The sequence below is a fragment of the Camelus bactrianus genome, chromosome 8 (assembly GCF_048773025.1).
Source record: "Camelus bactrianus isolate YW-2024 breed Bactrian camel chromosome 8, ASM4877302v1, whole genome shotgun sequence".
In the NCBI taxonomy this organism is placed as follows: domain Eukaryota; kingdom Metazoa; phylum Chordata; class Mammalia; order Artiodactyla; family Camelidae; genus Camelus; species Camelus bactrianus.
In genome coordinates, this window is record NC_133546.1 from 27,598,949 (window position 1) to 27,621,260 (window position 22,312).

The following is a 22,312-nucleotide window of genomic DNA, read 5'->3' on the forward strand; positions in this document are numbered from 1 at the left end:
TGATGATGGATCAGGTTAAGTAAAAATCAAGAACTGCTTGTTGGCATTTACAACTAGACCACTGATGAACATGATTCAGCCTCTTCTGGTGTAATGTTGAGAACAGAATCCAAATTGCAGTGGATTGAGAACGAATGGGAATGGGTAGAGAAGGCAAGGAAACCATAAGCATTGACCGATATTTTAATAAGCCAACTGTAAAGAGGAAAAGCGACACCTAGTGGATATCAAAAGACAGATTCAGAGAATATCCATGTTGTTTTTGTTTTGTTTTGATTTGATTTATTTGTTATTTTATTCTGGGGTGCTGAAGAAAAACTAATAATGAAGTATACGAGACCAAAGACTGAGCTTCAATTGGAAAAGTTTTATTGCCAAGCAGGGGAGCAAACAAGCACAGATCTAGGCTCTGGAAGATTAGGGTCAAGGGAGTAGAAATAGGGAAGGTTTCTTAAAGCCAAAGGGCCATGAACAAGGGGTGCCTAACTCTGGATTTTGACATTGTATTGGCTTCTCGTGGCTGCTGTAACAAATTACCACAAACGTAGTGGCTTAAAGCAACGCAAATTTATTATCTTCCAGTTTTGGAGGTTGGAAATTTGATGGGTCTCATTGGACACCTCCATAAACTAGAGCCTGTTGTTTCCTTCTGGGAAATAACTGATTCACGGGTAGGTCTGAGTCTCTGCTACCCAGTTATCTTCACTTCATTATACATGGTAACATATTGCTATAAACTGAATATTTGTGTCCCTTCAGAATTCATCTGCTGAAATGTAACCTCCGATGTGATGGTATTAGTAGGTCCTGAGGGTGGAGCCCCCGTGAATGAGATGGGGGCTCTTCTAAAAGAGGCCCCAGAAAGATCCCATTTATAAACCAGGAAGTTGGTTTTCACCAGACCTGAATCTGGCAGCATCTCAATCTTGAACTTCCCAACCTCCAGAACGGTGAGAAATTAATTTCTGTTGTTTATAAGCCACCCAGTCAATGGCAGTTTTTTTTTTATAGCAGTCCGAGCTGACTAAGGCACATATATACTTCACAATAGGGTGAACTGGAGGTGATTTGGGATGTCAGTATAGAAACTCAGTGAAAATGATACCTTTGCTCTATAATACGGAATAATTACAACTGACCAAGATGGTATTAGTGGCCCCCTCAGCTTGACTAAACTGTAGCTAGCCATCTTCCTAACTCTAGGTCCCTGACCTCCCTTTTCCTAGAGCATTTATCTCAGAAAGCTTGTAACTGTAAGTTCTTTCTCTGCCCCTTTGAGGTATTGTCAGCTGAGGGAGGCTTACGTGGGGTTCTAGGAGGTGAGCGGCCCAAATGAAAAAATGCACGAGGAGTTGCCATACCGCCGGAGACACCATGGGGTTAACAACACTTTATTGCCACAGGGAGGTGCGCGCCTGTGATGCACCTGTCCTGTTTTTACCTGTTTTCCTGTCAGCACATGCGCAGTCTGAGTTTTTTTTTGTTCATTAGGCTTACAGAATACCTCTAGCACACACGTACTTCTATTTTCTTTGTTTTAAATCTCATATAATTGACGCATGTGTGGAGCAATTATTTACTGCATACTACAAACATGCTCTGTAGTCGTGGCCTTGGGTCCCACAGCCTTAATTTATCTCAAGGCTCTGGCCGTGGCCTTGGGTCCCATGGCCTTAACTCGTCTCAAGGCCAGCTCACAGATATAAATTGTTTAAAAAGCCTCTTGACAATTTTACAACCCAGGACTGTTTTTCTCAAGTACCTGAGAGCCATTCCTTTGAAATGTTATCATCACAGAAGACAGTGCCCCGTCTCCCATTTAGTACTTAGACTAGGCCCTAGCTGGGCAACAATATTTAGCCAGCGGACTCAGGCCAGTATGTGGGTGCAAACAAAAAATGGACAGCAGTTTCATTACAGACTTGCCCAGCACTGGCCTTGGATGAGAGTGGAGAAGAAAATTTTCTCAATAAGACGACCTTTAATTTCTACTAATTAGTACTAACTGAGGGACACCAGGAAGTTATGCCAGCTGGATAAATCTTCCCTTCTTGAAAGTTCATGCTTAGCATTTTATTCTTTTTGTAAAGTTCTTCTCTCTGAATGCACCCTAAAATTTCTCTTGTGCCTTTATCTACTAACAACTCAAGAGGGAAACCCTCTGAGAATGGTCTGTTTTATGGCTAATGCTTCCATTCAGCTAACAGTTACTGTTCAGCAGCTCATGTGAAGGAGATGGGTCCCCAGGAGATGTAGAGACAAGGCAGGTGAGGGATGCTAAAGTGAATTTTACCTGCCTCATACATTTAACAAAGATGAGTCGTAACAGGAAACTTACATAGTCTTAGCTTTAAAATGGTCTCTACTGCTTAGCTTTGCACTGTTCCTAGAAGTTGATGAAATATTGCCCTTTGGCACAGTTGGGTACTTACTTTATAACTCATAGGTGTGCATGTGTGTGTGTATGTTTGAACAGAATAAAATATAAGTGTCAGCTGCTATGTAATACTTGGGAATATAGTCTCTGCCTTTTCATTTCTACGAAATGCTGCTGGTTTTTCTGACTAGTTCGCAGTGACAGTAAAGTATTGGCTTTGAAACAGACATAGGTCTAAATATCCCAGCTCCAGGATTTAGTGTAATGTAAGCTCTCTGGAATTTGTTTCTTCATTAATAATTTCAATTATTAATATTAACAATAAGGAAAAAATACTATTTCTAAAAATACACATAATAGTAATGTAATTAAGCAGTTTATACAAATATCCTTTTATTCATGTAGATTCACATAATCTTAATTTGTATATTTGGTTTCTGCTGTCTCTTACTCTTATGGAGGCAGAATTATTACTTCTCTATGAAAGATTTACTTTTGAACTCTTTTTTTTTTTCTGAACCAGCTAAGTGGCACTTTTACAGAATCCAGCAACTCTTCCTGAACTAATTATAAAATAATATTTTTTTCCAATACTGTGTCCAATAGCCAAGTGGCCCTTTCAGTTAAGAGGCTTGATTGCATGACTTCAGAGAATCAGTCTTGTAAAGGCATGTTCTGAAAGTGTCTGAAATAAAATATCCTAATAAAATTCTTTCTACTGAGAACACATAAAATATGAAACAAATAATATTTATGTGATAGTGGTTTGTTTATTGGCTGATTGGTCTCCAAAATCTGCAGATTTGTTTGAAATCATGGTCATTTTTACACAAGACTTTAGTAAGAAAGCTCTATTATTATTTTCGTTGTATAGGTAAGCAACTAAGATATAAAAAGGGTAAGTGAATTAACCAAGGTTGAAGCTGGGAAATGGCAGGCATGAGAGTCAAACCCAGGCAGCCTGGCTTTAGAACTTTACTCCGGACTCTGATGTCATATGCAGGTTTTTCAGATAAAAGAAAGTGCATGTTTCCAAAAATGACTTGACAGTTACAATCCTCACAGTAAATCTCTAAGGTATCACCTCGTGTATTCCCACTTCAGGTAGAGACTCAACATTATGGAAGTTTATGTGTTCTACCACTTTTTCTCATTAAATATAAAATTATCTTTAGTGATTGGGTTAGACAAAGCTTACTGATAGCCTAAGGCTGGATTTTTCCTAAACCTTGATTACTAAAGATTTTCTATTTTAGAAAACCAAATAAAAAAGAAAGAGGCAGATTTTTTTGATGTAAAAGATTAATAGACAATTGTTTGATGGGTGAAAATAAAGAAGAATTAATCATTCATTTGCTTAAAAGATATCTGTAGGGACTTACTAAGTGCAAGGCACTAGACTAGGTATTGAAATAATGTGGACAAATAGTTACCAGCAAATAAAAAGTATATCAGTAGTATATGAAGAAAGGCTGTTAGAGCAATGCCCAGTGACATTGGCAGCTCTCCAAGAGGATGTAGGTATTAATGATGGTTTATTCATCTTTGTAATTTTTTAGTGATAGATTATTCACAGCCTTGCCACTAACTGATAAATTTGCTCTAATCCCAACCAACACTGAGGTAAATGACAGCAATTTTATCTGTAACTTTCTATGTCTGAACATTCCATTTCAGTATTTTTTTAAAAAATAAACAATATTTTTTTAAAGTAGCAGTTGTACTTTTAGTATCAACTTATTAAGAAAAATCCATGTTGGACAAGAATTATGAATTCAGCAATGCTTTTAAATAAATATGTATTTTATTAATTAAAATAAACATGAATTTTTAATAATAGTACATCTATGTGAGAAACACAGTATTTGTGAAGTCTACAGCCCAGGCATAACTGGATTAATTATATCTTTGCAATAATTGCCTACTTCTATCTTCATTGTGTCTTGTTCCAAATATATTCATGGCTTTGCAGCAGTTTGGTATGCAGCTAGCCAAGAAGTTAAACTAACATTCGTATAAATGAATGAGATGTAGAAGAAAGGAGTGGCGCTGTAGTGATTATCTAGATAGTTTAGGGGAAAATAACAAATGGATTTTTTCTTTAATCAAAAGACTTCTTTTAAACAAACTTATGGTTACTGGGGGGCAAGGGGGTGGTAAGGAATAAATTGGGATTTTAAGATTTGAAGATACTAACTACTACATATAAAATAGGTAAACAACAAATTTCTACTATATAGCACAGGGAACTATATTCAGTGTCTTATAGTAATCTATAATGAAAAACAGTATGAAAAGGAATGTATGTATGTACATCTATAACTGAAACATGCTGTACACCAGAAATTGACACAACATTGTAAACTGACTATACTTCAATTTAAAAAAAGATTTCTTTTATGAAGAACTACTAGGAAAGTAGAAAAATAAACAAGAAAGAGTGCATTTGAAGTGTGTTCTCCACCTACAGATGTGAATATAAAAGCTTGAAAGCATCTCTGGACAGTATCTCTGCATCGGTCCATCTAAATATTACACTCTACATAGCACAAGTGAACAGAATAGTGTATATATATTTTAAGTCCCCCACATGGTTTTCATTATTATTTATGAGTGTCAGTGTCAGTTTACACTTGCCATTAAGGAAGGAACATATATTTCTATGCAACAACACTACTGACTCACCATTAAAGGAACACAAGCTTCAAGCTCTTCATAGGAAGTGAGAGTGAGGGACCTTAATTTTCATCATTTGAAAGGTGGTCCGTAGATCTGCTCTGTGACATGATGGTCTGAACCACACAGCTATTCTGCTGTGAAGACTTCCAAATTCCCTTCATGCTCTTTTATCTTTAGATTTTTTTCCCTCCTAAATACTGTCAGCTCTACTTGAAAGATGTTAATGTACAAATGTTAAACAGCTTACTCTCATGTAAAGTATTTTTAAACTGGTCCATTTATAAAACATATAACAAGTAATGTTTATGTAACTCTATTTACTTAGTTATTTCTTCTTTTCATTTCATAAAACAAATTTGTTCCAGAATAGTCTGTGAAAAATCTGCTACCTAAACAAAGATTTGAGGCTGTGATTAAAGACTTGAGAAGGCAAATCACCCTATTATTAGTTTTTTTTCAAATGTTTACTCTATCTTAAAACATTCAATGTATATTTTAATTAAAATGAATTAAAATTCAGGTGACTAATAAGATATATTATCAGAGAGAAAACTGAATCTATTCCTAGAGTGTATTATACCAGTTTGGGTATTTGTTATTTTGAAATAATCCTTGATTATATTTGGGTTATTCAGCTTTATATTTGCAATGCCCAATACAGTGTCTAGTACAAAGAACAAACTCAAAAGTGAAAAAATTGTTAATTTGAATTAGCTTTTATACAAAATTCTTATTTTACTTCAAATTACTAAAAAAATAGTACAGAAACCATCTTTTTGTAGATGTGTTCATTTGACTGTGATAAATTATGTTCTCCAACAGTAAAATGTAGTGTAATCATGTATCGCTACACATGTTCTTTGTGAACACAGTGTCTGTAAACTGGAGAGGAGGCAGAGCCAGGGTTTTGGAAAACACAGAGCATTAGTATTTTTCAGTCTTTAATTCACTAGAAAGGTTCACATTGCAGCTTTTTAAAAAGTCCTTTTAGGTTAACAAAAACTTCCAGAATTTATAATGCTGTATTTACTCTTCAAACAAAATATAGTTTAAAGATTTTTGTCCCAAAGAATCTAATTGCAAGTTGGGCAGGAGTTTTTTTTTTTCCCCCTCTCTAATATTTTGGACTACTAAACATTGATAATAAGTGTAGAAGAAACTAAAAAATTCAAATTATTTGAAGAAACAAGGAGAAATTTCAGAGACAAAGAAAAGCAGAGAATCAGAAAAGCATAAAAAAATACTAAATGGGAAGTAATCAGCAAATCTTATTCATCTATCGCTAAATTCTTAAAAAATGCCAAAATATAGGAAGACGACAAATGCTTTAGAACAACTAACTGTTGAATGTAATGTCATGATCACACTTGCCTCTCTAGATCCAAGTGCTTAATTTTGCGCTTGACCTTAATCCCACGTTAGTTTTAAAATCCCTGTGGTAATTGCGTCAACCGATGTCCGCTTCCTCAGAAAACAAATTAATTGTTGATGAATCCCTTCTTAAGACTTTGCCACTCACGATAAGTTTGATTGCCTTCCAAAACCATGGATAAAAGAAAGCATATATCAAGGGGTTCATAGCTGAATTGTAGTACACACACCACACTAAAATCTCATAAACATAGGAGGAGTTATAAAATTCATGTAAGCATCAACCACAGCATCAATAATGTACGGGAGCCAAGAGACCAGGAAAGCAGCCATAGCGATGCCCAGTGTTTTAGCAGCTTTTCTCTCTCTCTTTGCTACTCTCTCTGTGTAACTCTCTAAGGAGGACTGAGCTTGGCTGGCTGTACTTTCTATCTTCCTGGCCTGATGTTTAGCCACCAAAAATATCTTCCCGTATAAAAACACCATGGCAACAGTGGGTATAAAGAAGAGAAGAAAACAAAGTAGAACCCAATTTTGATTCAGTGGAGCCTGACAGCCTCCTACACAGGTGAGAGCAACGACTAGTTCCTCAATCCCTTCCTCGTTGGCCCCCTTGTAAAAGATAGAAAAGCTGTACGTGACAGAGAAGAACCAAGAGAGAACAATGCATATTCCTGACACCGAGACAGTAAACTTGGTTGGATAGGTCAGAGGGTTGGTAACAGCAATATATCTATCGATAGAGATACAGCATAAATGAAATAAAGAAGCAAAACAGAAGGAAGAATCAAAACATGTGTGAAATTTACAGTAACTCTTCCCAAAATACCAGCAGCTCTCCACAGACCTCACCGTGCTGAAGGGCATCACAGTCACTCCCACCAAGAAGTCTGCACAGGCTAGCGATGCGATCAGAAGGTTTATGGTGTGTGCAGCTGTCTGAAGTGAAGAATAGCAATAATGACCAGGAAGTTTCCAAACACAGCCAGCACGGCTCCAAAACCAAGGACCGCATACAGAACTGCTTGAGGACCTGGGGAGTAAGGAGTTTTAACACAGGATCCGTTCACGTTCTCATAGCAGAGCGCCACATCTTCAGCTTGGGAGAAACTGTTTACCATTGCCCTCTTATTTGAATTAAAGTTCTCAGATTCCCTATTTCAAGCAATTTAAAACAAGGAGATGGCAATTTCAAAAGCTTCTGGAAGAGAAAAAAAATCTAGTTAAAAATGAAAGATGGTAACTTTTCTACCACTTTAGGGAGACATATTAACTACAATCGCTGTGTCTTTCCAAAAGTGTTCCCAAGCTTTTAATATATTTAGAGTGGGAACTTGTTGCAGAAAGTCATTAAAATTATAGTCAAATTTAGTGTTAGATAAATGGCTAACAATATATTTAGTCCAATGATATATTTTATAGAATGTAATTAGCTAATTACTAGAAAAATCCCTTTTTTGTGTTACTGTACTTTTTGAAATCTTCACCTGTAACCACCTGAGTTGAGAACTAACTAGGCTACCAAAGGCTGAGTTTTATTTACTAAGTGATCTCCCTCGAGTAGTCACTTCCGCAGTAATGACAAACGGCACTTTATTTTTTCAAGAAGGGAGAAATAAATTACATCTCCTCCAAATTATAGCCTCAAAAATCCCTACAGTATAGAGTGTAAAGACTGAGGAAACATTTACTCATTATAACCTGCCAAACTTATTTGGGGAATATATTTCTCCTATTGCTTGTATTTTCAGAGTTTCTAGGGTTTCTTTTTCCTCCTGTATTTCTTCATGTTGGATAACTTGAGATGATTTAGAGAACTATTCTTACCAAATTGATAATAATATATAGTCAGTGTGTAAGTTTTTTCCTGGCTAATGGCCAGATGTCTTAAATGTCTCAAATTGATGATGGATTAAAATAAGCAACAACTTACCTCCCTCACCTTCCCATCCTTAAAAAAAAAAAACAACCACGAAGTACATTTTTAAATCTACCAGAGAGGAACAAGCAACGCTTAGGATGGTCTTGGGGGTGGTGTTGGGAGCGGGGTGTGTTTCTAGATTAGTCATGTCTCCTGTGGGAATGGACTCACACTAAGTCATCCAAAGTTCAAGTAGACACCAAGCTGGTTTCTCCAGGTTTTTGTTTTTGTTTTTGTTTATTTGTTTCTTTTTATAGTGGGGATACAGTCTTCAGACAGTTTGCAGAGTTCACCAACAATAGTTAGTTACTAATTATTTTTTTACTTCATTTAACCATGGAAAGGTGCAGCCTTGCAACCAAATTTTAATTGAGCTATTGACTAGACTACTTTTATTGCCATTTATCTCACATCATACATAGGTCTGGCCTGTGTTGAAAGTGCAGAATCCTGAAAGAAAAGCTACGTGCATACACGTGTGTATCTTTTATCTAAATATCTGTCCTCTCTAGTTAATAGGCTTCACTAGCCTGAATTTTAAATGTTTTAATGTATGTGTGGTATGTGTGTATAAAACACCCATGGTATTTTCAGGATTCTGTAGTCTGTGAGTTTTAAATCAATTCATTTTTACTTTTATTTCTCAAATTTATAGTTACTTAAGCCCTTACTGGTTTAATGGCCTAAATCTAAGTCTCCTTAGTTACTCTAGGGATTCCCCAGATGGGTGTGTCCATGTGCTCACAAGTCAGCCTTTTGACATCCCCCATGTTTTCTATTTCTGCCCCCGCTCTCCTGATAAAGTCCACTACATTTCTTGTTTTACTCCCGAGCTGGCTCAAGGAATTTCACTGCCATCATCGATGGTGCCCTGCCTCAGAGTCTGAGTGTCTATGTAAGGGGTGCCATCTCCCCCAAGCTCTAGAGGCCCCACTTTGCTGGTGCCCAAGTAAAGCTGCTGTTGTGCAAAAGGAGAGTGACCCCTTTCTCAGGTCTTTATACATGGGCCCTAAAATAGCAGCCTTCAGTCTTATAGTGTCTTAAAACTTGACCTTCACTAGAAGCAAAGACACTTGAGGAGTAATGAACACTCCTAAGACCCACATCTTGGTGCTTATTACTTTACACCAGCAAAAGGAGCTAGAGTTTCTCAAAGAAACGATTCATCCACGGACAGGGAAAGTACAGGAAGAAGCTGGAACATATTTTTATATCAGAAACTGAGAGAGAGAAATTTTTCTTTCACGTTAGAGCATTTCATAAGGACACTGTTACAACATGAATAGGATCCCACTGGCCAAATGTGGGACAATTTGAGTGCTAAAATAATTAGAGAGAGTAAAAAAAAAATTATAAGTCATTAGAAGAAAATGGGAATCCATGAAGCCATACTGATTAGAGAAAAAGATATGATGATGATGGATAGACAGACAGACAGACATAGATAAAGGGCTCTTTATTACAGTAGAAAACCAAGTGCCAGCTGATGCATATGGAGAGAGCACTAGAACTGAAACATCATGATTTTGCAACCATGACATTAGTATTGATTTGGGCGAGAATCATCCATGGATACAAAATCTGGTGGGATGGGAAGGGAACTTTGGTGAGTATCAGGTATTTATGTGGTTTAAAGTGTTCTCTCCCAGAGATTACTTATTCAAAGAAAGAAAAAATAATAGCTACACAGGGGAGAAATCAAACAAGACCTTGACATACAATCAAAATCAGCATCACCAATGAAGGTAAGCTGACCAAGCACGCCTCTGGATAGATACCCTGAGAGGCAGACAGTATTCTAGCCAGGAATGCATAACTGGAATCTAGTCGTGAAGAAATTTTAGACAAACTTAAGTTGAGAAACATTCTGTTTTTAAAAGGTGGGAAGGTTATAGTCTTTCAAAAATGTCTATGTCATAAAAGACTGACGATTCCGAGAATAAAGGAGAATAAAGGGCAAGAAAATGAAAGGAAATATGCAACTCTACAATGGAATAAGTTATCAGGTCAACTGATAAAATAGTAGTTGCTAAAATATTGTATTGATGTTGAGTTACTGAAATATTTAGGGCCATGATATATTCAACTTACCCACAGGTGGTTCAAAAAAAATCATACATACACAGATAGAGAGAGAAAAAAAAGTCAAAGCAAACACAGGGAAAAATTTTAATAGGTGAATCTGGGTAGAGTATAAAATCGTGGTTTTTCACATTTTTTTTTCTGTTCTATAATCTCAGTCCTCTTTTCCTAGAGCTGCAATTATACAATGTTGAACCATGGGATATTATCTAACAATTCTCTAAGTTCTCTTTTTCAATCTTCTTTTCCCTGTATGTTCTTAATATTGGATAATTTCTCATGATTTATCTCCAACTTCAACTACTTGTTTTCTCTGTAACTTCCCTTTGGCTAAGTCCATCTAGCAATCTTTTATTTCAAATACTATACTTTTGTCTGTTCTAGAATTTTCACTTGGCATTTTACTGCTTTCAATTCTCTGCTGAGATTCCCCACGTCTCATTTATGGGTGGCATATTTTGTTTTACTTCACTGAGGGTAATTAAAAACAACTGCCTTAAAATCCTTGTCTCCTAGTTCATGTTTGTCATCTCAGGGTTGGTCTCAGTTGATTTTCTTCGTTCTTGAGAACGTGTCCCATGTTCCTGGATTTTTGTTTGTTGGATAATTTTGGATTGTATTCTAGACATTTAGAATATTACATTCTGGAGACTCATTAAAAGTTTAGAAATAGCAAAAGTAAAGCCAACAAATTATCAAAGCAGTGATTAGGAAAAGTTTCTTGTGCACACCCCAAAAGACATTTTGTAAACAAGAGACACTCAGATCAAAACTTGGCATAAAGCTCAGGAGTATATTTTTATAAAGCTCCTTATTGAGAAGGCAGTGACTTTGTTCTTCACAGTGATTGTTATAATAGAATTTCCTTAAATGAAAAGGGAATTGGTTGGTGGTTACTTTACATGAATTTTGGAAATAGTTCAAGTTTTGCTTATTATTTCTACAGGCATAGGGAAGAAAGACCCAGGTCAGGTTAGTCTTGCAAAATAAGCTAAATTAAGCTTTGTTTGCATGACTAAACTGGTTTTATCTGCTCGGGGAATTTTCAAGGCTGGTCTCCATTTGGTTTTGGTTTTAACACCTGAGTTACTTTCTCTGATAAGGATTATCTCTTTTTATTTTAGTAGACTCTATTTCCTGGATGGTAGCTCCTCTTAACTTAGGTGCATTGCCTTTATGTAAACTCTTTTAGTCTGCTTGGCATATGTGTCATTCAGGAGTCAATCAGAGCTGTAGGTGGACAGAATTTAGGGATCCCCCAGTCTGGCTCTTTTCTTTCTGATGTTCCCACACTCTCCCCAGTGACCACAATTACCCTGGATTTCCAGGCCAAAAGCACTGAGTTTTCCCACGAGTACCCCAGCCAACCCATATCCTTCATGCATGTTCTTCCTACCACAATCTGTCTGCTTCTGTTCACCCTCCACTGCCTTCAGGTAGTTGCCTTTTGATTATGTCCTAAATTTATAGTTGTTTCATGTGAAGCAGTCAGACCTGTTGGATCTTGCCCAGTAACTAGAAGCACGGCAGTCACATGTTCATTTCAAAGCACGTGCCCACACTACCCAATTTACCTTTATTATTGCAGCTCTCTCTTGTTCTATCTATGCAGTTCACGCTGGACTCTCCCTAGGACCACAAATAAAAATTCCATGAAGATCTTATGTTCTTATGTTCTTATATTCTCTACGCTATTTGTGCTCTTCCTTGGTTTAGCTGCCCTGTTTGCTCACCTTGCTCATTTTCTTTCCTTTTATTAACTCCTCAGTGATCTAGGATCACACACAACCAGAATTTATACTCAGCTCTGTCACATGCATAACATGCTGTCTAGTCTGGACTGCCTTCTGTACTGGATGTGGAATCCCCCACATATCTGCTGTTAGTCATCTTCGGAGAGGGGAGAAAAGAAGATAAAACTTCAAACACAAAGACATAAATTAAAGTCATGCAGAAAGTATAGGAAAAAGGAACACAGTTAACAGCTGAAAGAGCAAACATTTCAAGAGCAATATGACCACAAACTACTGTTACCTACCATCTTGCTCCTTTTTATTGTCTTGGATTTTGTGGGACCCAAGCAACCTTCTTATGCTTCCTGGTTTCCTTCAGCTGAGAAAAGGTGACACAGTGAAGTGATGAGGAGAATGTTTGGGTCACATTGAAGAGAAACTCCTCACAGTAAATGTATTTGCCCCACCTCCTGTGCAATGTGAAGTCTGCAGCTTGACCCTGGCTGGCTGACTTGGAGCATGGAAGGGTCTGTGAAAAGCAAGAGCCTGTAGGATGAGTAACAAGTCCCAGGTAACAGTAAGTCAGAAGAGCAAGGAAAGATCAAAGCATGAAGGCCAAACTGTAGGCTAAGAGTAAGCATTAGAATGAAAGCGAAGTGCTGGTAGATCACACTGGGGGTGAGCAGGTCGGGGCAGATGAAGAGGGGGCCGGTGGAGGAACAATGCAGATGCCAGCGCTCTGCACAGAGAACTGTTTCCTGTGTCAGATTCATGCATCCTCGTCGTATGGTGCCTGAGAGGCTGGCTGTGAATCACGGGGGAACTTAGGAAGCCAGAAACAGGGAAATAGTGATTGTATCTTTGCCCCAAATTAATTAACTCAGAAGTGGTTTGGGGGTGCCCAGAGTATATCCTACACCTACAGAACCAGAATCTCACGTAAGGAGCCCAAGTGTTATTGGCTTGTTCAGTGACCATAGCGAAAGCCATAAGCAATTGCCAAAATTCAAACAAATGTCATTTTAATATCTATAAAATTTGAGACAATACCAGAAAAGAACACATGAAGAAGGCAGAATGAGGTTCAAAGATGTAAAAATCTAGATGGGACATTCACGGTCAGGATCTTTCTTTAGGAAAAAAATCTGAAATTACAAAAACAAAATTAGTTATGTACATGAAGTTGAGAAAAGAAATCACAAGTTTCTCAGTGTCTAGTTAAGAAACTAGGCAGACTTGAGCCTGAGAATCTATCTTATTATCAAGCATCTGATGGGTGAGAGACCTCCTGTAAGTATGCACTTGAAAATTTTTCCTTTCTGTAATAGTAACTGTGGCCTCTGATAGTTTAGAGATTTATCATCCAGTAGAAAAATGCTTCCATATTGATTTCAAAAAAATTGACGAACAATTTCATTGAATTTGAAGCTGATATTATCTGGGCATTTTGAGCTGCAAATGCTATTGGGAAAAATAGGCATAAAAGGAGGTTAGGATATTTACTGCTTCAACAGTAATCCTGGATTGCTGCTGCGCAGTGAATGCACTAGAGGATGTGGCTAGAACCCCTTGATCGGTGCTAAAGGAACTTAACAATCCATTAAAGGTAGGATTTCTAAAGGCTCAGTTTTCTCAGAAATGGGACACCCTACCCAGTAGCCTAATGGCTGAGGTGCCGGCTGAAGGCAAAAGGAAGATGGAATAGGCAGTAGGAAAGAAAAGACAAATGTTAACTCCCAGCCCAACTAGAGAAAGAGGATTGTTTCATCTAACCTAATTTTCCTTATTTTCTAAATTTAACATTTGAATAGTAAAATTACTTTTTCCATTGCTCTTGTATCCCTCTATTTCACTACTTTATACAGGGTGTATTAGTGGCATTTAACTTTAGAGTTTAGTCTGTAAGTTACTGAATATTTACAGAGGATTGGATACCACCCAGAAATCGTGAACTTGGAGCTGGCAGCAACAATTGGGAGGACTGAGCTGCCCCTTGGTGTGAATGTGTTTGGGGCTATATAAAAAATATTATATAAAGATAAAAAGAGGCACTTTGAAGTTGAAGTATGGGGCAAAGACTGTTGACTGCTGGGGACATGTATTACTTGGAGTGCCCAATATTCAAATGTTCTTATTGTGAAGAATACCATGCAAGAGGAAATCTGGACCCATATTATGATCCTCTCCCTGCGCCATTTCTCCCCAGTGTCCAAAGCATGAATGCACCTGCCCATTCGTTATTTGAGCTGAAGATTCTCCAGCTGCAGTGGAGTCTGAAGAGCTTCAGTGATGCTGTCCCATGTTCAGGGTGACAGAGGTTAGGGAAGAATAAAAGTTCACATGGTGGTTTCTAGGTAAACCAATCTGTGGTGAAATCTTCTTTTGGTTTCTTTCTGACCCTGGTTCTCTTGCCTTTCTGTAGATTTGGGGATCTATTCTAAACCTTTCTAATAAGTTAAATTTCTGCATAAAACAACCTACAAATGGATTCAGTGTTGTGAATGAGAAAGAAAAAATTCCAGGATGCTTCCTTGCTTTCTGGCCTTGATAACCAGGTGGAGGAAAAAGTTTGGGTAGGGTGTGGAGAGGGGAGTGGATTTCCAGGTGGGACATGTTGAAGTGGAGATGTTTAGGAACAATCAAACTGGGAACCATCCAGTGAACAAATGGATAAATCTGTGTAGAGCTCAAAAGACTAGAAAGAGTTATTTGGGGGCCATCATCATATGTCACAATCATCCAGGGAACTAACAGTGTTAAGGGAATGATTATTTATCATGAACGTATGTCAGGTACCTACTAATAGCCACTATAACACAATAAAATTGCTTTTCTCAGGTCACATGCAAGTTGTTAACGACTTTACAATTCTAGACTGTGGCCTGAATAAAATTTTCCAAAATGCTAGATTTATTTTACAAAGCACAGAATAAATTAGGTATATTAATGGCTCTGAAATTTCTATTATTAATTCTTTCTTAACTAAAATTTATTGATACAATATTCTCCATCACGTACTTTAAATGATGTATTTTTTTCCCCCAACAATTTAAAAAATTTCTACTTCTTGACATGTCAGTGTCAGAACACAGCTTCAATTGGGATAGTTTCTTTGGTTTTAAGGAAAAATGTCAGGGAAGGGTAATAGCTAAGTGGTAGAGTGCATGCTTAGCATGAACGAGGTTCTAGGTTCAATCCTCAGTACCTCCTTAAAAAAAAAGAAAAAGAAAAATGTGTTCTAAACACTATTTTCTTGGTCTTGAGGGGACTTCATAATTGAGAAATCATTTACTTAACAAAAATATAAATTATGATGTTGAAAATAAAATGTCTAAAATAGTAGGTAGAAGTATGAAGGGGATTGGGGCATCTTAACTACTATTTCTGGGCATGTCTTTCTTACTGATCTATTTCAAAGGTAAAATGTCCCCATTCTGTTTTCCCAGACCCTCTCATTTTCCCCCCGTACTCTGTTGCCCCCTCGTGGTCACTCTAAACAACACTGGGCTGACCACACACAAGCTAATTAGGTAAAAGCTCAGAAAAGAAGTGTCTGTTCAAAAATGAGCCACCTCCCCCAAAATGAGCATCGATCATTTGAAAGCACACCAATTAAGTAACTATATACTCTCTCCCTTCCAAGCTACCCCTCCATACAAACAACTCAAAGAAAGATTTTTGAACTTCATTAGAATCACATGAGGTGCTTAAGATTTTCAAGCCCTGCCCCAGCAGTTCTAATCTCTAGCTAGGACTGAAATGAAATGTGCTTTTCTAAATCAAGCACCTCAAATGATTCTGGCATTCCACAGAACACTTTTTGAGAAGCACTGCCCTAGGGGAAGTAGCACTGTTACAGTGGAAAGTGCTTTGAACTTGGAAAAATAGAGTCCATTCATTCCACTCACACTTGGTAAGCACATTCTAGTGCCAGGCATCCATGCTGGTGCTAAGAATACAGATAAAACCAAAATCTCCCAAACTAGACTATTAGTAAGTTCATAGTCTAGTTTGGGAGAGGCCGAGTAAACACTTACAGTGCCCTGAGATAAGAACTCTGGAAAGAAAGTGGAGAGGACTCTGGGGGATGAGGAGGGGGTGAGGGACCAGCCTTGGGAGAGCCAAGTTGATGGTATTTATTGTAGAAAGTTCTCCAAAGAGACTCTGAAGTGAGTTAGGAGGGACAAGATTGCATTCAAATTCTGAACACACCTTTAAACTCTCCGAGTTTCGTTATTGGTATAAGAAAGACAGATTACACACATGTGGGTTTATACATTTGGTTATATCCATGTTGGGCTATTCCTGGTGCCTTTCACTTTTACTTGGCAGAGGGCTTACAGATCACACTAGTTACAGTGTTTGTAATAGGCAAATAATTGAGCTTGAGTTGTTATTCAGTGACTCCAAACAGCTCCCACCCGATGTTTTATGGTCCTATGTATATATGTTATTTAGATAAAGAACAATTGGCTGTTCTTCCAACTAAAACAGGTGAGGTCCTAACTGCTCATTGAATTTCATTAATAATTCACAATGATCTATCAAACAGAAATTTATCATGCATTTTTATTTAGTCTTGTCATTGATCGTGGAACTTCAGTTAAACCCAAGAAAGGTCCAAATGGAAAAATAGGATCAGATAACCTGAGAGGAAAGGAGATGGGATCAACAGATAGAGGTAGAGAGAAAGGCAAAGGACAGACAGACAAAGGAAAGGATGGAAGGAAACTGAGAGAGAGAGAAGTGATTCCCATACCCCCTCCACATTTCAGTAATTCTCCTTTTCACAGCCCAGCATCACAAAAACCTCCTCCTTCTGGGGTCCTTCCCGAAGTAAGTCACCATCTATGCATGGTGATTTCATCCTGCCCATGACTCCTATAATAGTGAGAACTAACACTTGGTTGGGGAGGTGGGGGTGTAGCTTAGTGGTGGGGATACAGCTCAGTGGTAGAGCGCATGCTTAGCATTCACAAGGTCCTGGATTCAATCCCCAGTACCTCCATTAAAAAATAAATAAGTAAATAAATAAGCCTAATTACCCCCTCAACCCCCCAAAACAAAAGAAAAACATTTAATGAGCACTCACCCTGTGCTAGGTACTGTTACCAATGTTTTACATCATTAATTCATTTAATCATCGCAACTGTATGAGGGAATATTGTAATTTCTACTTGACATGTTAAAACTGAGTGTCACAGACTTTGAGTAACTTTCTCAAATTCACAGAAGTAAGTGGCAGAACTAGGATTTGAACAAAACTGTCTTTGTCTTCTACTCTTTCTGTAAGCTATTTGAAGACAGATTTTAAGTCCTCTCTTTTCTCCAGCTTCCTTAATTCAGTGGCTTGTGAAAAGTGAGGAACCAAAATTATACTGATGACTTCAAGAATGAAAAAAAATAACTTGGAGGGGGAGTGGTTTAGCAAGTTTTAAGGAGAACACCGATTGAAAGTCATTACTAGGAATATTCAAAGCCAAGGCTCAGCTGATTACCTCTTAAATTGTAGATTAGCTGATTAACTGTTGTAGGGAGCTCTTCAATATTTTTAATACTTACACTTTTTTTGCAATCTTCGGTAATCTTCAATTCCAATTAACACCAGATTTTTAAATGGATATAATTACCATGTAACATTTTTAGTTTTACATGTAGAACATAATGGTTTGATATATGTATATACTGTGAAATAATTAACAGAAGTTTAGTTAACATTCATCATTACACACAGTAACATTATTTTTCCTGCAATGAGAACTTTTAAGACCAACTCTCAGCAATTTTCAAATATACAGTGTAGTATTGTTAACTGTAGTCACCATGCTGTACATTACATTTCCAGGACTTTATTTTATAACTAGTAGTTTGTACCGTTTGACACCTTCACCCATTTTGCTCAATCCCCATCCCCTGCCTCTGGCAATCACCAATCTGTTTTCTGTATCTATGAGTTTGGTTGTTCTTCTTATTTAATTTAATTTATTTTTATTTTTTGAGGAGGAGGGTGGTAATTAGGTTTATTTATTTCTTTATTTTCAGAGGAGGTACAGGGGATTGAACCCAGGACCTCATGCATGCTAAGCATGCTCTCTACCACTTGAGCTATACCCTGCCCCTAAGACTTCCTTCTTTTTTATGACTGAATTAATATCCTATAGTATACGTATACCACAGTTCTTTATACATTCATCTGTCAATAGACACTTAGGTCATTTCTGTGTCTTGGCTATTGCAAAGCATATTGAAATGAACATAAGAGTGTAAATATCTTTTTGAGACAGTAATTTTTCCCCTTTGGATAAATAACTGGAAGTGGAATTCTGGATCATATGGAAGTCCTATTTTTAATAGTCTGAGGAACTGCCACATGGTTTTCCATAGTGTCTGCACCAATGCACATTCCCACCAACATGCACATGGGCTGCCTTTAGTCCACTTCCTCCCCAGTACTTGTTATTTTTTGTCTTTTTGATAATAGCTATTCTGACATGTATAAGGTGATATCTCATTGTGATTTTGACTTTCATTTCCATGGTGATTAATGATGTTGAACACTTTTTCATGTACCTGCATCATTACCTTTATGTCTTCTTTGAAAAAATGTGTATTCAGATTTTCTGATTGTATTCTAATTGGATTATTTTTTGCTATTGAGTTGTATGAGTTCTTTATCTATTTCGGATGTTAACCCTTTATCTGATACGTGATTTACAAATATTTTTCTCCCCTTCCATAGGTTGCCTTTTCATTTTACTGATGGTTTTCTTTGCTTTACAGAAGCTTTTTTGTTTGATTTGGTCCCACTTGTTTCTTTTTGCCTTTGGTGACTGCTTCGTGTGTCAAGTCCAAAAGTCATTGCTAAGACTGATGTCAAGGAGCTTACTTTGTTTTCTTCTAAATGTTTTTGGGTTTTAGGTCTTAGGCTTAATCTTGTGTGGGTAGTGATGCAGTTTTCCCAACACTGTTTATTACAGAAACTATCCTTTTCTCATTGTATATTCTTGACTCTTTTGTTGTAAATTAATTGACCTTATATGGATGGGTTTATTTCTGGGCTGTCTATCTCTTCCATTGATCTATGTGTCTGGTTTTATGACAATACCATACTGTTTTGATTATTATAACTTTGTAATAGAGTCTGACATTTAAAATTTTAAAGACTGTATTGTAGAGAAATAGACTTTGTTAAAAGAAAACATTGAACAGCTCAGAAGTATATAAAGTAAAAATTTAAAAAGTTAAAGTCTGCGTGTATATTCTTCCAGATATTATTATTTCTTTCTCTTCCTTTCTTGCTATATCTATACTTTTAAAATGGTATTGTAGCACCTATTTCACTTTATAAGTGGATTTTTATATTTAATAAGTGGCAGACACCTTTGGATGTCAATAATAGAGATTTAGTAATACTAGCTATACTATTACATTTATATTACAATATGGGCACTACATGCTATCATGTATTAATTCATTTAATCCTCCCAACAATCCTTTGAGGTGGAAATATCTTTATTTTCCAGGTGAGAAAACTGAGCCACTGAGAGGTTAACTCTGTTGCCCATGATTACACATCTGTAAGTGTGAGAGCTGGGGTTTGAACCCTGTGGAGCCCTCCTTGGTACAAATGCTTTCTCTGCCCTGTATTTCTTGTTTGTAGAAAATAGACTTCATTTAACCTCCTTGACCTTCCTTGAGTTCCAAAGGGCAGATTCAAACAGTTGCTTATCAGTGAAAGGAGGGAATGCAGGAAAAAAGGAGGAGCAGTCAAGAAACAATCATGCATCCTCGAGGCAGGGTTCTGGTTTCTCTTCAAGGACTAGCAGTATCTTTGAGTTCTTCTGCAGGAACTAAGCCCCCACCCAGGTAGAAGATGGTAACTTTAGGATGAGCACAGGATTCCTGGAACACCACCCTGTTACCTCACCACCAGCCAATCAGAAGAAAGTCACACATTCTACAGCTCTCCCCCCAAATTTTGCTTATAAAAACTTCTCTCTGAAAACCACTGGGGAGTTTGTTTTTGTTTGTTTGAGCGTGAGCCACCCTTTCTCCCAAACATTTTGGTTTGTTTGCCCTCACAGTGCATTAGGCACACAAACTTGTGTTCTGTAACAATTCTGATGAGCCATTCTAGGAATTTGTGCCCATGGCCGGTCCCCAGCAGCTGCTGGAGCTCAATTCCCTCTGGGGAACTGGGAAGGATTCTGCCTGACAGGTGCCAGCTGCCATGAGGCTGTTTGGAGCCAAGAAATGTCCTGAGGTACAGTCTACATTTATTGTTCCTTGGGGAGTTGGTCCTGCTTGCTCAGGCTGGGAATTCTCTCCACTCCATCTGGGCTCATTCCCTTGTGGGAAGAGAGCTGCTCTGGGTCCATTCTCTTTCAGGAGCTGGGCCAATCTGTTTAGCGGCCTCTTTCTGGGGGTGGAAATGGATTTTTAGACTACACCTCCTTTGATTTTTCTGTCTATGCGACTGTAGCTTATTTGTTGTTTTTGTGTGTGTATCATTTTGGGGTGAGTCACTCTGGCTTGTTCAGGATGGGAAAATTCTACCCATTCTGTCTGGGCTACTTCCCTTTCAGGGAGTGAACCATTCTGGGCTCATTGTGAGCCACTGTGGGTCCATTGTCTTCTGGGAGCCAGGCCACTCTGGAAGCCTCCATCAGGGAGTGGAGGTGAAATTTGGGGGCTACACCTTGTCTGGTCTTTTATTTGTGGGACCATGTTTGTTTGTGTATGTGTATCAGTACCCACATTGGATGGTTGAGAGGGTGTCTGGTCTCTGAGCTCTGATGACACAAGGGTACTCTTCTCTACTGCATTTTCTTCACCTATGGTGGAACATTGGTTGGAAATTTCCTTTTCCAGGGGAACTACAACCCTTGGGTACTGTTCTGTGTTGTGTAGGTTTGCTGTTTGGCAGCAAATAATTAAGTATGGGTGACCAGAGCTCTGTTCCATCTTACAGTTCCCTTAAGGGTATTTTTGCAAAACTGGCAGATCTTCAGCTATGCTCCCGTGAATGAAAGGGCTTGGCATTTGTCTTGCCCTGTGCCTTAAGATATAAATGTTCTACCTGGCTCTCACAGCGCTTATCTACACCATCTCTAATTCCTGAGACCAAAGGAAAAAAAAGAGGGGAGGGCCTTTTTAAACTCAAGTGGAATAATTGTGAGATCTTTGGTTCTGTTTTTATGTAAAAATTAACTTATAAGTGAGCTCTATTTAGTTGACTTAATAGTAAGTGCTTACAAATTAAATACTTCCAAATATTTAGAAAATTGGCCAGAATGAATTTTAGATCCACTTGATCTGGGAAATATTCAGCACTAAATCAATATCTGGTTATGAAGATAGCTTAAGTTTATTGGTTTGATTAATGTAGACAAGTCTTTAGAGTCATCAATGTTAAGTATAATACTTCTGTTGTACCTAGGTTTACTAGAGTTCAAATAAGATCTATTCTGTGTCTGCTGCAAATTTGTCAGCAAGGGAACTAACTTGATATGATGAAACTAAGTAAACGTAAGTGAGGTAAGAGGGGTTTTAATTAGGTGAGCTTGTCAGGAGTGATTGTGTTTGGGGAATGTCTGCTTTAAGAACAGTCTCTCCAGATTTTGGTAACTTGAAGCTAAACTAAGTTAAATGAAGAGAATTAATTGACTATCTGGGACATTTCAAATAGGATAAAATATTGGAACATTGGTTGCTGGGCAGGTCTGGGTTTGCCTGCCTTAGCCTTCTTAAGAGAGGAAGACGGAAACATATGTTTTCCAAGCAGGAAATACTCATATGACAGTTCACAATTACTGGCTCCTTGGCTTTTAAGGGTTAAAATTATAACATGTGTAATTAAAGCTACTAAAATAATAAGGGAAACATTCCAGTGTGCTAGGAAAGTAAGACGTGTGTTTTCAGCAAAACAAGGTGTGAGGAATGGAAATGGATTTTGTTAAAGGGAAAAGGGATAGTTTTGCCCTAGAGCTGGTTGTTTCTGAATGGAAAAAAGGCAGGGGCACAAAATATGGATACAGAAAGTTGTAGAAGATTCATAGGAAGGACTTTTTGACAAGTACATGTCTCTGGTAAATTTTAGATTATACCACTGAACTGGTTGAGAAACTAAAGAATCTTAATGGAAAACCT

General features: G+C 37.7%; 1 protein-coding gene across 1 annotated transcript; it reads right to left on the bottom strand.

The window, feature by feature from the left end:
- Positions 1 to 6,314: 6,314 nt before the first annotated feature.
- Positions 6,315 to 7,548, bottom strand: LOC105077430 (trace amine-associated receptor 9). The gene is given in 3 exon segments (XM_010965823.2): positions 6,315 to 6,682; positions 6,685 to 7,350; positions 7,353 to 7,548. Coding segments are annotated over 3 exon segments (1,041 nt in total). The 3' UTR covers positions 6,315 to 6,503.
- Between the last annotated feature and the right edge of the window lie 14,764 nt (positions 7,549 to 22,312).